At 39.2% G+C, this 13,452-nt stretch overlaps 1 protein-coding gene across 2 annotated transcripts in view; it reads right to left on the bottom strand.

The window, feature by feature from the left end:
• Positions 1–13,452, bottom strand: part of NAA35 (N-alpha-acetyltransferase 35, NatC auxiliary subunit) — a gene marked incomplete at both ends in the record, with an annotated part of 73,742 nt that overhangs the window by 40,195 nt on the left and 20,095 nt on the right. The window contains 6 exons of one of the 2 annotated variants that reach the window (XM_080709205.1): positions 1,954–2,068; positions 3,390–3,473; positions 4,092–4,142; positions 5,922–5,965; positions 6,047–6,113; positions 10,692–10,859. In XM_080709205.1, coding sequence (XP_080565331.1) covers positions 1,954–2,068; positions 3,390–3,473; positions 4,092–4,142; positions 5,922–5,965; positions 6,047–6,113; positions 10,692–10,859 — 529 coding nt within the window. The remainder of the gene's footprint in view (positions 1–1,953; positions 2,069–3,389; positions 3,474–4,091; positions 4,143–5,921; positions 5,966–6,046; positions 6,114–10,691; positions 10,860–13,452) is intronic. The other variant, XM_080709206.1, reaches the window with a different exon arrangement.

Raw genomic sequence — 13,452 nt, 5'->3', positions numbered from 1 at the left:
ATTCTTAGATCAAGTCAGATTCCTTCTACTTTCAAAATCCTACACATTATATACTATTTCAGCGAGAAATTAAAATGAATGAACAGTAATTTCAAGCTTTATATAGGCATTCTGTCACTAGCCGGAGGTATACTAATAATCAGAAGGCAAAATAAGTAATCTGAAACAAAAACTAATCTACACTATTGTTTTCTTATCATTCTTCTTAGAACAGACATTAGGAAGGCATTGCCTTTATTACAGACTTTTATATAATTAGGGGATAATTACAAAATTAAATTAAGCCAGCTAAAACAAAGGACAGGATTAAGAATTCATAAATTTAAATTTTTTACTTGCTTAGTCATAGATTATGTTTTATAAAAGGTTTGCTCAAGCTAGTTTTATGGAAATAGTTTTCCTGAAGTTTGTCAAAAAACTATAAAATCAGAGAAATAGTAGAGAACATATGCCCAGCTGAATTTTTTTTAACAGTGATCTGAAACAGAAAGAAGCTATAAGCTGTAAGTACTAATGATCCTGTGGCAGTTTTTATCCTCCTGTTTACGTGACTGAAGACACAGAGCAGAAGAGCCCACAGTAGTCAGTTATGGGGAAAGGAGCACTGCACTTCAATACTCTGGAAAACTTTCTCTGTACCACTAATATCTTCACTACACAAACTGACAAATTATTTTGCAGTCATCTATTACACACTAGTTTCATAGAAAGTATTCTTGTACTAGACTTCCAGGTCTCTAAGAGTTGTGGATATTCTGCACCTCTCTGTAAACACATCCATAGGTTGCTATCCATCAGAGCTGCCTTTTGCTCAATGTCCCATGGTTATAAAATGCCATCCTGTCACACATCTCATCAACTATTTCCCCCTCCTGGGAAAAAGTGTGAACGCACTACTACACATTTACTACACTTACTAGAAACAGAGATTATGAGAATATTGATTTTCTAACACAATCACCTCTGGACTGCTCCACTTTGTAATGTTTAAATAAAATTCACAAAAGAGACTCCCATCCCTAAAAGAGAAGGGGTAGAAAGGAAAAGGGTGGGAATCAGTCAATATTGTCTTCCTGGCCATAAGACCAACAAGTGGGAAACACTAGCCTAAAGAATATAAATAACATTTCATTTTAATGACTTTTAAGGATAATCAGAGTTGCTACATAGTATCTAAAATGTTCACCTGGATGAAAAATTTACAACAAAAGTACACTATTCTTTTAAGGCATATTTCATAAATATGAACGCCAACAACATGCCACACTAAAAATACACAAATGACACAGGCCCTGCAGAAGAGCAGTCACATCAGCTAGAAAGATAAACAGGAGGAATAAAAACAATGCAGTATCTTAACAGAGGTATGTGTGGGGTCAACACGGCGGCAGCCAGGACACCTAGGCCTACCTACAGGAGTGAGGGTGGAGTGCACAAGAGGTGACGACCTCTCAGACCACGGAGCACAAGGGCAGGGAACTGAAGCAGTGCTGACATCACAGCAGGAATGCAAGACAGGGACCATGTGCAAAGTCCAGACAGTAAGACAGAGTAGAAAGACAAGTTCTACAATACTGTTTTCAGTCTAAAATAACTTACAAAGAGCCCAAAATATTCTCCTTTTTTTTTTTTTTTTTTTGTGGTACTGGAGTTCCTGGAAGCCCTTCTACCTCCGGGCTACACTCCCAGACCCATTTTTACATTTCTATTTGGAAACAGGGTCTCCTAAGCCAGCGCACACGGCTGGCTCCGAACCTGCGCGATCCTCCTGTCTCTGCCTCCCAAGTGCGGGGATTACAAGCGTGCGCCACCATGCCCGGCTCTCAAAATATTCTCTTTTAAGTCTTTGGAGAAAATCTTCCAAGGTCCAGACAGACTAACTTAAAATAAAATTTCACATCAAATACGATATATTTTACAGGAAAAAAAAGCAAGCGCAAAATGGGCAATTACCTCCTTTTGTGGTGTCGTTCTGGGCCTGGATGCCATGATGCAATGAATTGTGAATGGCAGAAAGAAGATCTGCTGCTTGAACCATCAATTTTTGAGCTTCTGCAACAGCACTGGTCTAGCAAACAAATCACCAAAAACATTCTTACATATTCTTTCACTGAAAGATATACATTAAATAGGAAAATCCTATAAACAATAATGAAATTAAGTGCCTACTGCAATGATACTGGTTTTTACAAATTATTCTCTCCATAGAGGATGCCCAGATCCTGCTAGGATACAATTGTTTTTTGCCTTCACTTTTCTATATTAGAGGATCTATTTAAAAAATTAGGAAACACTTCAAGTTTACTGTACTAATCTTTTTTTTTTTTTGGTACTAGAAATTGAACCCCAGGGACATTCTACCTCTGAGCTACACCCCCCCACACACACACACTCTTTTTCCTAATTATTTATTCTGTGGTACTGGGCATTGAACCCAGGGACAGTCAGCCTCTGAGCTACACCCCCAGCCCTATTTTACTTTTTACTTGAAACATGGTCTCAGTAAGTTGCAGGGGTCCTTGCTAAGTTGCTGAGGCTAGTAAACCTGTGATCCTCCTGTCTCAGCCTCCCAAGTTCAAGGATTACAGGCACACACCAACACACTTGGCTTTTCTTTTTTTTTTTTTTTTTCATTTTATTTGAAACAGTGTCTTGTTAAGTTGCTGAGGCTGTCCTGGAACCTGCAATCCTATTCTGGCCTCCCTAGTACTGGGTTTATAGGCATTTGTAACCATGGCAGTTCTAATATTAATCTTATTGTCCCACCATTTCTGGTATGTTCACCAATATGTGGGGAAGAAAAATAAAGCAGGAAAATACGGAACTCTAGTAGTTAGATCAACAGTAACATAGATCTACTCATCATCTATGATTTACAAATCTGCCTGTAATTGACTGTGTCCATGCAAAAATACACACAAGAAAAAATACCGAAAAATACCGTCTGGGACCTGTTTTTTTATTCTATGCAAATCCAACAGTTAACTATTTATTAACTGAACAGGCCTACCTAAAATTCTCATTTTTATTTTCTCCTTTTCAATCCACAAAATATGATAATCCACAAGGGATTTCAGTTTCTACTACTAAAATGTAATATAAAATGTTACTTTTAAATCGACAACAAAAGTAGACATATTACAGAACATAAAACTGGTATCACTTCTCAAGAAAATTATTACTGTGACCCTGGTGTAAATACACAGAATGCTGAGGGCTTGGCATCAGGTCAGCATTCAGTGTATTTAGGGTCCGAGGAATCTTAGGAGATTTTCTTGAGCAGTGATACGAATTTCATATTCTATCCCATGATATGCCCATGTCTTCAATAAGGGATTCCATCCAGCAATCCCTAAAACAGACAAGTGACACTACATGAACGCCCTTACCTCTTTCTTAGTAAAGGCTATAAGCACTGTCAATAACACACGAGTGAACTTCACTCTGCTGAACACTGCTAAACACTGCTGGTGCTGAAAAAACAAGAGAAGACTAAAAGTTAGAACACACAATTCCCCAGCAAAGGAATCTCACGTTAAAATATATTATTTTAACTCCTTGATCTCAATGTCAATAACTTACTACTGTATACTTCCAGGTTTTTAAATCCTAAAATATGAGCTGCAGAAAACATAATAAATCAAAACCTATTATTCTGAAGTAGAAATGTTTCTATAGCAACTGGAACAATTTTTCCTAAGTCTAAAGTTGCATTATTATCTAAAAGTGATTTAATTAGCATTTTTAAAAGAAGGATTAAACAGTATTATAAGCAGAGCATCTTCACATAAGCTCAGCAATTTTTGATAGTGGGAAGTTCTTTGCCAAGCTTAGCTATGTCATCTGTAAAAGATTGGTATTTTTCTTCCTACCTCACAGGAATATTGGAGAGTTTTGAAATCATGTATTTCAAAGAGTGGTATTATCATTTTATCAAAATAAATACAAGGGAAGTAAAGTCCCTTGCAATGTCCAATTCTTAAAGAAATACCTTAAAAAGGGCTTCCATAAATTATAACGCAGTTCATAAAACTATAATATTAAGAGGTAGACTTCTCTGATATTATCTACCAGAAAATAAGTTCAATTACTTCTAGTTCAACTTCTGGATCTCTTTCTTCTCCTTGTCGACTTCGAGTACTCTAAAATTTTAAAAAAGGTAAATTAAAACAAATACAATTCTGGAGAAGTACTTCATTATAAATATACAAGGTAAAGAGAGTACCATGTTAATTTAATGAGTATACATAAAAATCTATTTTTAGGAAAAATATCTGGGGAAAAAAAGTCATGTCCAGGATTTATTTCTCTCCTATTAATGTTATATACAGAAAGTTCACTTTGATATAAATTAAAATGATCAAAACAATTAGGCATTGAAATAGTAAAAGCTATTTCAATAAGCACACAGTACTAGTTTCCTTTAAAGGGATCTATTAACTGAAGCTCCTGATACTCTCAAAATTAAGTATTTTTTAAAAAGTAGCAACCTTTAAAAAAATCACATCATAAAAAGAAAGCTGCATGGTCAACACTAATGCACTACAATGCAAAACATCTCATCAATACAATAGTTACAGCTGACTGTTTTACTGAATTACAGGGATATTAGCACAGGAAGAACTGGGAAGTAGAGTTCTAGCCGCGGAGCTGCCTCTCATAAGTAGGCACACTTAAGTAAGACTAAGTCAGCTTATTTCTTTGAGCTATATTTTCCTCACCTGTAAGTGGGGTATTGTGTGTTTAATTGCCTAATTGGTGAATAACTATAAAAATGAAAAGAAAACAAGCCAGGCATGGTGGCGCACCTGTAACCCAGTACTTGGAATCGGAGGCAGGAAGATCTCAGGCTTGAGGACAACCTCAGCAAAAAGTGAGACTCATCAACTTAGCAAGACCATTTCAAAATAAAAATAAAAATAAGGGCTGAAGGGGTGTAGCTCAGAGGTAGACCCAGTACCACACACCAAAATAAGTAAGTAGCCAGGCTGGTGGTGCATGCATATAATCCCAGCATTTGGGAGGCTGAGACAGGAGGACAGTGGTTTGAGGACAGCCTCAGCTAATACTTAGGCACTTTGAAACTCAGTGAGACCCTGTTTCAAAATAAGAGTAAAAAAAATAAGGCTGGGGGTGTAGTTTAGAGGTAGAATACCCCTGGGTTCCATCCCCAGTACCTCAAAAAAAAGTAAGTAAATAAATATATAATAAAGTTTGACAGCCATACCATTATACAATTATAAAATAACAGTAGAAACGTAACATGTCCCCCTCTGAATCTGTAAGAAGCAGACCACCAGGGTCATATAGTGGAAGGATGCCACTGAGAAGGCTTCCTCAGGTCTGTAGTGTCACCATGTACTGAGCTCGCCTGCTCTACACAAGATACAAAGGTGAAGACAGTCTACCTTTGATTACCTTAAAACCCCAGTGGGGTAAATACTATTCTTAAAATAGCATACTGAAAGTCTAAAACACTGGCAAAAACCCAAAAGAACTGAGAGGGCTAAGTTTTCAAAATCTGAAAATGACATTATCAGCAACTCCTCTATTAGTTCTCAAAGTCATTACAAAAAAGGCAGAACATATAAAGGAGAGAGATGGTTCTACCTATATTCGCTATTTATTTATTTATTCTAGTACATTTATTTATTCTAGTATAAGGGATGGAAGCCAGGGCCATTATCGCTCTGAGCTACACCCTCAGCCCTATTTTATTTTTTATTTGGAAACAGAGCCTTGCTAAGTGCTGAGGCTGGCCACAAACCTACAATCCTCCTCTCTCAGCCTCCCGAGTACTGCAATTACAGGTGTGTGGCACCACACCTGACTTATATTAGCTACTTATAATTAGGTAGCGAATCTGACATTTAGAAGAATTTCAACGCCCTACACCAAATGGGGGAGATATATATATATACCTTTACTCTTCTTTGCATGTCATCCTCCACATCTTTTAGCATGCCTAGAAAGAGAAAGAGCAAGCTTGTAAAGGAAAACAGCTCAAAACACAAAACTTGTGAATTATGTTTATAAATGGTTTTACCTGTAACCCGAAGATCTGTCACACTGTTAGCCATTTTAAATCCATATGTCATTGACTGAAAATCTTCCTATACAAAAAATGAATAATTATGTTCTTGTATAGCAACAAAACTTAGTATTTCTCTCACAAAATCACTATTTAATAAGAAAAAAGTAAAATGGCATCCAGCTTGTCTACATATTACTATCATACATGTTTACAAGCATACACTCAAGATTTATATGAGACTTACTTCAGATCTGACCTGCTATGCTATAAAGGTTAAGCACTGTCAATCAGAATTACTCAAAGTGATGGCAAAAACAGTTACTACGGCCTGCATGCAACTGGTTACTTAGACAGTGACTACTTCGATCTCAAGGATATACAACCCATGTGCCCAGGGGTTTTACCCACTGCTTTATCTTCAGGGCTTAGAGTATTGCTTGGCACCATACTTATTGTTCAATAATCATCTGTTGAATAAATAAATGACTTGCTTCAGGGTAGAGATAAAAAACGTGGAAGGCAAGTTACTGTCTAAGTACAACTGGGGGGCTACAAGATACCCTGTGGGGAGTGGCAAGGGCCACGGCAAACTGGAGAACAAGGCTTACTAATGGGAAGTCAGCCAGTACTTACCACATTGTGGCCGGTGTGGCCAGGCCTCCTAATTCTTCAGAAGAAAAATCTAGAAATTTTTGTTTTCAACATGTATAACCTTCTGATTTTCCCCCCACTTTTTGGGGATTAGGGATCGAAATAAATGGCACTCTACAGCCAAGCTCCACCCCTAGTCTTTTATATTTTATTTTGAAACAGTCTCACTAAGTTGCTAAGAGCCTCACTAAGTCTGTCTCAGCCTCCCAAGTCCTGGGACTACAGGCATGTGCCACCACGTTCAATTTTTAAAAACCAAGTAAGTCAATCTTTTATACATAAACCAAAAAACAGATACCTGTTAAGGCTTATGTATGGAATATTAGTGTGCCAAGAAGAGTCTAAGAATAACTACCTTTCAGGGAGAATACCACAGGTTTTGTGTAATAAACATAAGCCTCAACAACAAGAATTTAACCTAAGTCAACGAAGACTGAGAGCAGTGCAGTCATGTGAACAGACTGCTGCCATTCAAGGACCACTCAGGAAGCTTTGTGGACTAATGGACAAAACCAGAACCAACCAGGAGGCCATGAGTGGACGGGGTCGGGACTGTAAGAGATGGCAGAGCCGAACGTGAGTATGAGGTCATCTGTAGGTTTTCAGTCTGAGTAACAGACAACAAATGCTGCCCTTTTCTGAGATGGGAAAGGCTTTGGGAGGAACAGGATTAAGGGCTGTTATAGTTAGGATATAAAATGTCCCCTAAGGAGCACATGTACTAATGTTTGGGGCTGATGTACAAGGACTTTATCTGGGCCTGGCCCAGGCAGAGGGTGTGGCCTTCGGGTTATAGACATGATCACCCTCTCCCTGCTGGCTCTCTCCTTCAGGCTTCTGGTGTGACAGCACAGCTCATGCTCTCCACCTCCCCCCGCCACGCCCTGACGCTGCCGATCCCACCTCACACGGACTGGACCTGAAACCCTAAGAAAAGACATCTTCTTTCCTCTAAATTACAAGGTCAATCTTTTGGATTATAGCTGCCAAAGTTTATGGAAACAAGGACAGAATGGACTATAATTCTGGCTATTATTATTATTATTATTATTATTTTTTTGGTGGTGGTGGTACTGGGGTTCCTGGAAGCCCTTCTACCTCTGGGCTACACTCCCAGACCAATTTTTACATTTTTATTTGGAAACAGGGTCTCCTAGGCCAGCGCGCGCGGCTGGCTTCGAACCTGCGCCATCCTCCTGTCTCTGCCTCCCAAGCGCGGGGATGACAAGCGTGAGCCACCACGCCCGGCCTGGCTATTATTTCAATATTTGCAATTTCCTCGGTCATCCAAGTGAAGATTTCAGGAGCGCACCTACTTGAGTCTGAAGCTGAGGAAGGAATCAGGACTCGAGATGTACATTTGGACTTAACCAGCATATAGTTGGCATGAAAAGCCATAGAAGCAGAGAATATCAACCTAGAGAGGAAATCAAAGAGGAGGGAATCCACAGCAACTGGACTAGCCAGTGTGGTGGAAAAAAAAATCTAAAACTATAGTTTCAAGGTGATGAAAAGAAGAGTATTTCAAGGTGGTCAACTGTATCTTCAGACATTTACAGGTTTAAGAAGGAGGGACTGAGCTGGGCTTGGTGGTGCATGCTTGTAATCCCAACATTTGGAGGCTGAGATCGAAGTTCCCAGACAGCCCCAGCTACTGAGTGAGGCCCTCCGCAACTTAGTGAGACCCTGTTTCTGAATAAAGAATAAAAAAATAGTCCTGGGGTAGCTTGGAGGTTGAATGCCCCTGGGTTACACCCCCAGAACTGCAAAAAAAAAGAAAAAAAAAAAGAAAAAAGGAAGGGGTTGGAACACTGGACTTAACAAGATAAAGACCAATTTCTCAACAGTGGTATAGAATAACCACTTGAAGGAAAAACAGAGAGAAGGTAAAATAAGCAAACTAACAACTCACTCAAGCAGCTTTTTTTGTGGAGGGTGAAAGAGAAATGGTTTTCTGGATATAGGGAGCCATGGGATCAAAAGAACTGTGGTGTTTTGTTTTTAAATGAATGGCATTAGCTGGGCATGGTGGCGCATGCTTATAATCCCAGCACCTGGGAGGCTGAGACAGGAGGATTGCACAGGTTCAAAGCCAGCCTCAGCTACTTAGTGAGGCTCTCAGCAACTCAGTGAGACCGTTTTCAAATAAAGTATAAAATAGGTCTGGAAGTATAGCCCTGGGTTCCATCCTAAGGACCATTAAAAAAAAAAGACATTAAAACATATTTATATGCAAATAATGTAATAGTGAAAGAGACACTAATAATAAAATGCTCTCCTAACTGCAGTGATCTAGGAGAGATGGACTCTAGAATACAAGTGGAGAGGCTGAGCTTAAGGCTTAGGAGTATAGGACAGAAGCCAGAGTACAGAGTAGTGGATATAAACAGACAGGTTAGTAGCTCTGACAGTGAAAGACGGCACTTCTAAGAACATCTGACTGCAGCTAGCATTTCAACAAGGTAGGAAGCAATCTGAGGATGAAGAGGCTTGGCATTGGAGGCCTGAGGAAAAAAAGGCAGTTTCAGAGACTAAAAAAACCAATTCCCTACAGCAGTGTACGACAGGATCATCTCCATCTGAGATTTGCAGTCTTAAAATTAAAGTGAGAACAGACACACAGATGTGGGTTTTCTCTAGCAGCTTCTGCTGCTTGGGTTTAGAGGCAGGGGGCAGATGGCTGGGGTTTTGCCAGATAAGTGACACAAATGATGAGCGAGGCAAAAGAACTGAGGATATCTGAGTGATTTCAGCAGTGGACCATGGAAATAAAAATAACAGAATAATCAAGCGGTAGCATCTATGAACTGGAAGTTAACAGTGGAACTCAAGGATCTTGAGAATGAGGGAATCAAAAATATTTCAGAAGCTGGTGCAGTGGCATGTGTTTTTAGTCCTAGTACTTGGGAGGCTGAGACAGGAGAAACACAGGTTTGAGCCCAGCTTCAGCAACTTAGTGAGGCCCTTAGCAACTTAATGAGGCACTCTGTCAAAATAAAAAATAAAACAGGGAAGGCTACATACAACAGATACATAAGCAAAAACCAGAAAGTAAGGGAAGTGATCAAAGGGCAGTATGCTTGAAATCAAGATGTGTGTCTGGGGGAGAGGTGAGCAGATACCCTCAGTATCCCTATCTCCAGCCTAAAAAAAAAAAAAAAAAAAAAAAAAAAAAGGTACACAATGTTTATAGGCTTTTCTATACTTATCTGTACACAAAAACCTACCCTATTTTTTTCCTTTCTAGCAGTACTAGGGATGGAATCCAAGGCCTCATACATTCTAAACAAGAAGCACTCTACCACTGAGCTGTAATACCCCCAGCCTCTACCTACTTTCTAAAGATGGCATATCCTCAACTGTATTAATATAACATCTTTTTTTCCCCCCCTGCAATGCTGGGGATTAAACTCAAGGCTGTGCACATGCTTGGCAATACTCTACCACTAAATTACACCATGAGACTGGAATATAGCATCTTAAAATGAATCTTCTATTAAGAGCTATTGACAGTTTCTAGATTTTAGGTAACCACAAACAATCGCATGATTAAGGTCCTTGTACACTTACAAGGGCAAATATTTGGGGGATAAAATGCTAGAAGTGAAACCGCTAAGTCAAGTTATGTCCATTTTAAATTATAATAGATATCGCCATGGTGCTCGTTTCAAAAGTTTTAAGATTTAACACCCTCATTGAAAAGGACTGAATCTTAGCCAGGAATGATGGTGCACATCTACAGACCCAGTACTTGGCAAGCTGAGACAAGTCAAGTTCAGTTGAGTAACTGAGTGAGACCTTGTTTCAAAACAAAAAACAAAACAAGGCTGGGTGTAGCTCAAAGGTAGAATGCTCCTGTGTTTAATTCCCAGTACAACAACAAAAAGAAAAAAAAAACTTCATAATTTTATATATATAAGCAAAAATATGTACCACAAAACTTTAACTACATTACCATGGGTACGGTGGACAGAACTTTAGGACTTCTTATATTACAAAAGCTTACCTCTTCAAAAACAGCAGCTTTATTTACTTTTTCCCTTGCAATGTCACATATTTTCAAGATTCCCAGAGCAAAAGCTTTCATGGCAGGGTCTTCTATAAAGTCTGGATTATGAATGTAAAGGCACGTAAATACAGTCTGTGCCAAGGAATGGCCTTCTAACCATGTTATCTATAAAGAAATAAAAGGGCAGACAAATTCGAGATGACACGAGTCTGCAAGTCTACACTGGTCCAGGCGTCAAAGGCTGGAGCACCGAAGACCCAAATGAGTAGAAACAACCACAAGACTCAAAAGGTAAGGTCAGAAGAGACAGAAAAACTGGAGTTCACTTTCACTGACTAAAGGTGTTCAGAAATCGTACACAAGTGGGTGGTGGTGCACACTTGCAATCCCAGTGCCTGGAGGCTGAGGTGGAAGGATCGCAGGTTCTTGGCCAGCCTCAGTTACTTAGTGAGGCCCTCCAGAACCTAGCAAGACTCTGTTTCAAAATCAAGAATTTAAAAAAAAAAAAAGAAAGAAAGAAAAAAGGACCAGGAGAGAAGCTCAGAGGCAGAACGCCCCTGGGCCCCACTCCCAGTACAGACAGACAGACAACACAGGCTGGGCGTCCTTCATCTGAGATGCTTAGAACCCTAGGCAGAACACCCCTGGGCTCCACTCCCAGTGCTGCAAAACAAACAGCAGACAGACAAACAAACACAGGCTGGGTATCCTTTATCTGAGATGCTTAGAACCCTGCATTTCAACATCTGAAATGTTTCAGATTAGTTTTTTGGGTTTGGAATATCCACACAGACTCTACATGTTGAGCTTCCCTAATCTGTAATCCAAACACTCTAAAATATCAAATGTTTTGAGCATCATGTCAGTGCTTAAAAATTTTTAGAATTTAGCCGGGCGTGGTGGCGCACGCTTGTCATCCCCGCGCTTGGGAGGCGGAGACAGGAGGACCTCGCGGGTTTGAAGCCAGATGCGCTGGCGTAAGAGACCCTGTTTCAAAAATATAAAATAGGTCTGGGAGTGTAGCCCGGAGGTAGAAGGGCTACCAGGAACCCCAGTACCACCAAAAAAAAAAAAAAAAAAAAGAATTTAAGTGGAGCCCATTGGTGCAAGCCTGTAATCCAAGTACTTGGAAGACTGAGAAAGGATCACAGGTTCAAAGCCAGAGTATATTAAGTTCTAAAAAGAAAGGAAAACACTAAGGATATAGTTCTGTGGTCAAAACACCCCTGGTTTCAATGGCCAGTACCACCAAAAAAGGAAAAAAAATTCAGATTTTAGATTTTCAGATTAAGGATGCTCAACCTGAACTATAAATGATCATCTATGGAAAGAATTTTCATACACTGTAGTCCTACACAGTTTGCAATATATTTGGAATAAAATTAGACCATTTCTTTATGTAACATTCAAATTCAATCAAGTATACAATGCAATTAATGAAAGCAAAAAACTGGGGAACTCAGTTTTACAACTAATCATTACAAGTTCTTGCCTCTAATTCAACTTCTTCATACATCACTAATTTAACCAATAGTTTTTCTCATCTAGATTACAAGAAAATAGCAGTGGTTTCCTACCTCCCGTCTCTAACTCAATACCTGCAACCAGAGAGATCTTTTATAAAAACACTTTTAATTGGTGCATTATAACTGCCCGTAACAACGGAGCTCATTGTGATCCCTACTTACATACATGTAATATGATTAGTTAGTTTCATTCCCTAGCGCCTCCCTTTCCCTCCCTTCTCCTTTTCCCCGATGTCCTTCATCTAATCTACTGGTCTCCCTTCTGTTCTCATGAGATCACTTTTCCCCCTAACTTCCACATATGAAACCCTTGACTTTCTGACTCTGGCTTATTTCATTTAGCATGACATCCCCCATCTATTTTCCCTGCAGATGACATAATTTCATTCTTTTATATGGCTGAGTAAAACTCCACTGTGTAATTCCACATTTCTATTACCCATACCCACCAGATGTTGACAGACACACAGGCTACTGTGAATGTGCAGCTATAAACATGGGTATGCATGTATCACAACAGTACGCCAACTTTAATTCTTTTGGATAAATATACTGAGGGTGGTACATGCACATCATATGGTGGTTCTGTTCCTAGTCTTCTGAGGAACCTCCATACTGATATCCATAGTGTTGTACTAATTTGCAGTCCCAGCAATAATGTATAAATGTCTCTACTTCTCACACATCCTCACCAGCATTTATTATTTGTATTCTTGATGAATGCCCTTCTAACTGGAGTGAGAACAAATGACCAGGATCAGGATTCTGGCTATCCCCTTCTCAGCAGCGTAACTTACACAATCTACCAAGACACAGGTACCTAGTGGATGCAAGGTCCAAGTGAAAATGATGTATGTAAGATAACTCAAGTGTCTCTTTCTAACATCTGACACAGTATCTGCTCCATGAACACATGTATACATTTTACATGTTTCTAAAGATGACGCTTTGATGTCAACTCAAAAAGAAAGGATGGTCAGAAATGCAGAGGGTGAGAAAAGCCATAAAAACCAAAAAGAATTTTTCTACAATTAAACGACACTGTCTATGGAGGACATTTATCCAGCAGAGATAAATTACTAAAAAAAATTTCCTTCACAGAAAATTACCAGTTGACCAGAATTTATAGTACATAAATGAAAACAAAAAATCTCTCCAAACCAATTGAAACCTCCCTTTGGTTCAATTACGTTTATCTTACAGTCCAGGAACCTTCCAATTACAGATCTGTT

Source organism: Muscardinus avellanarius, assembly GCF_963383645.1.
Source record: "Muscardinus avellanarius genome assembly, chromosome: 13".
Lineage (NCBI taxonomy): Eukaryota > Metazoa > Chordata > Mammalia > Rodentia > Gliridae > Muscardinus > Muscardinus avellanarius.
Note: the sequence above shows the minus strand (reverse complement) of the source record. Positions and strands in the feature narration are given on the sequence as shown.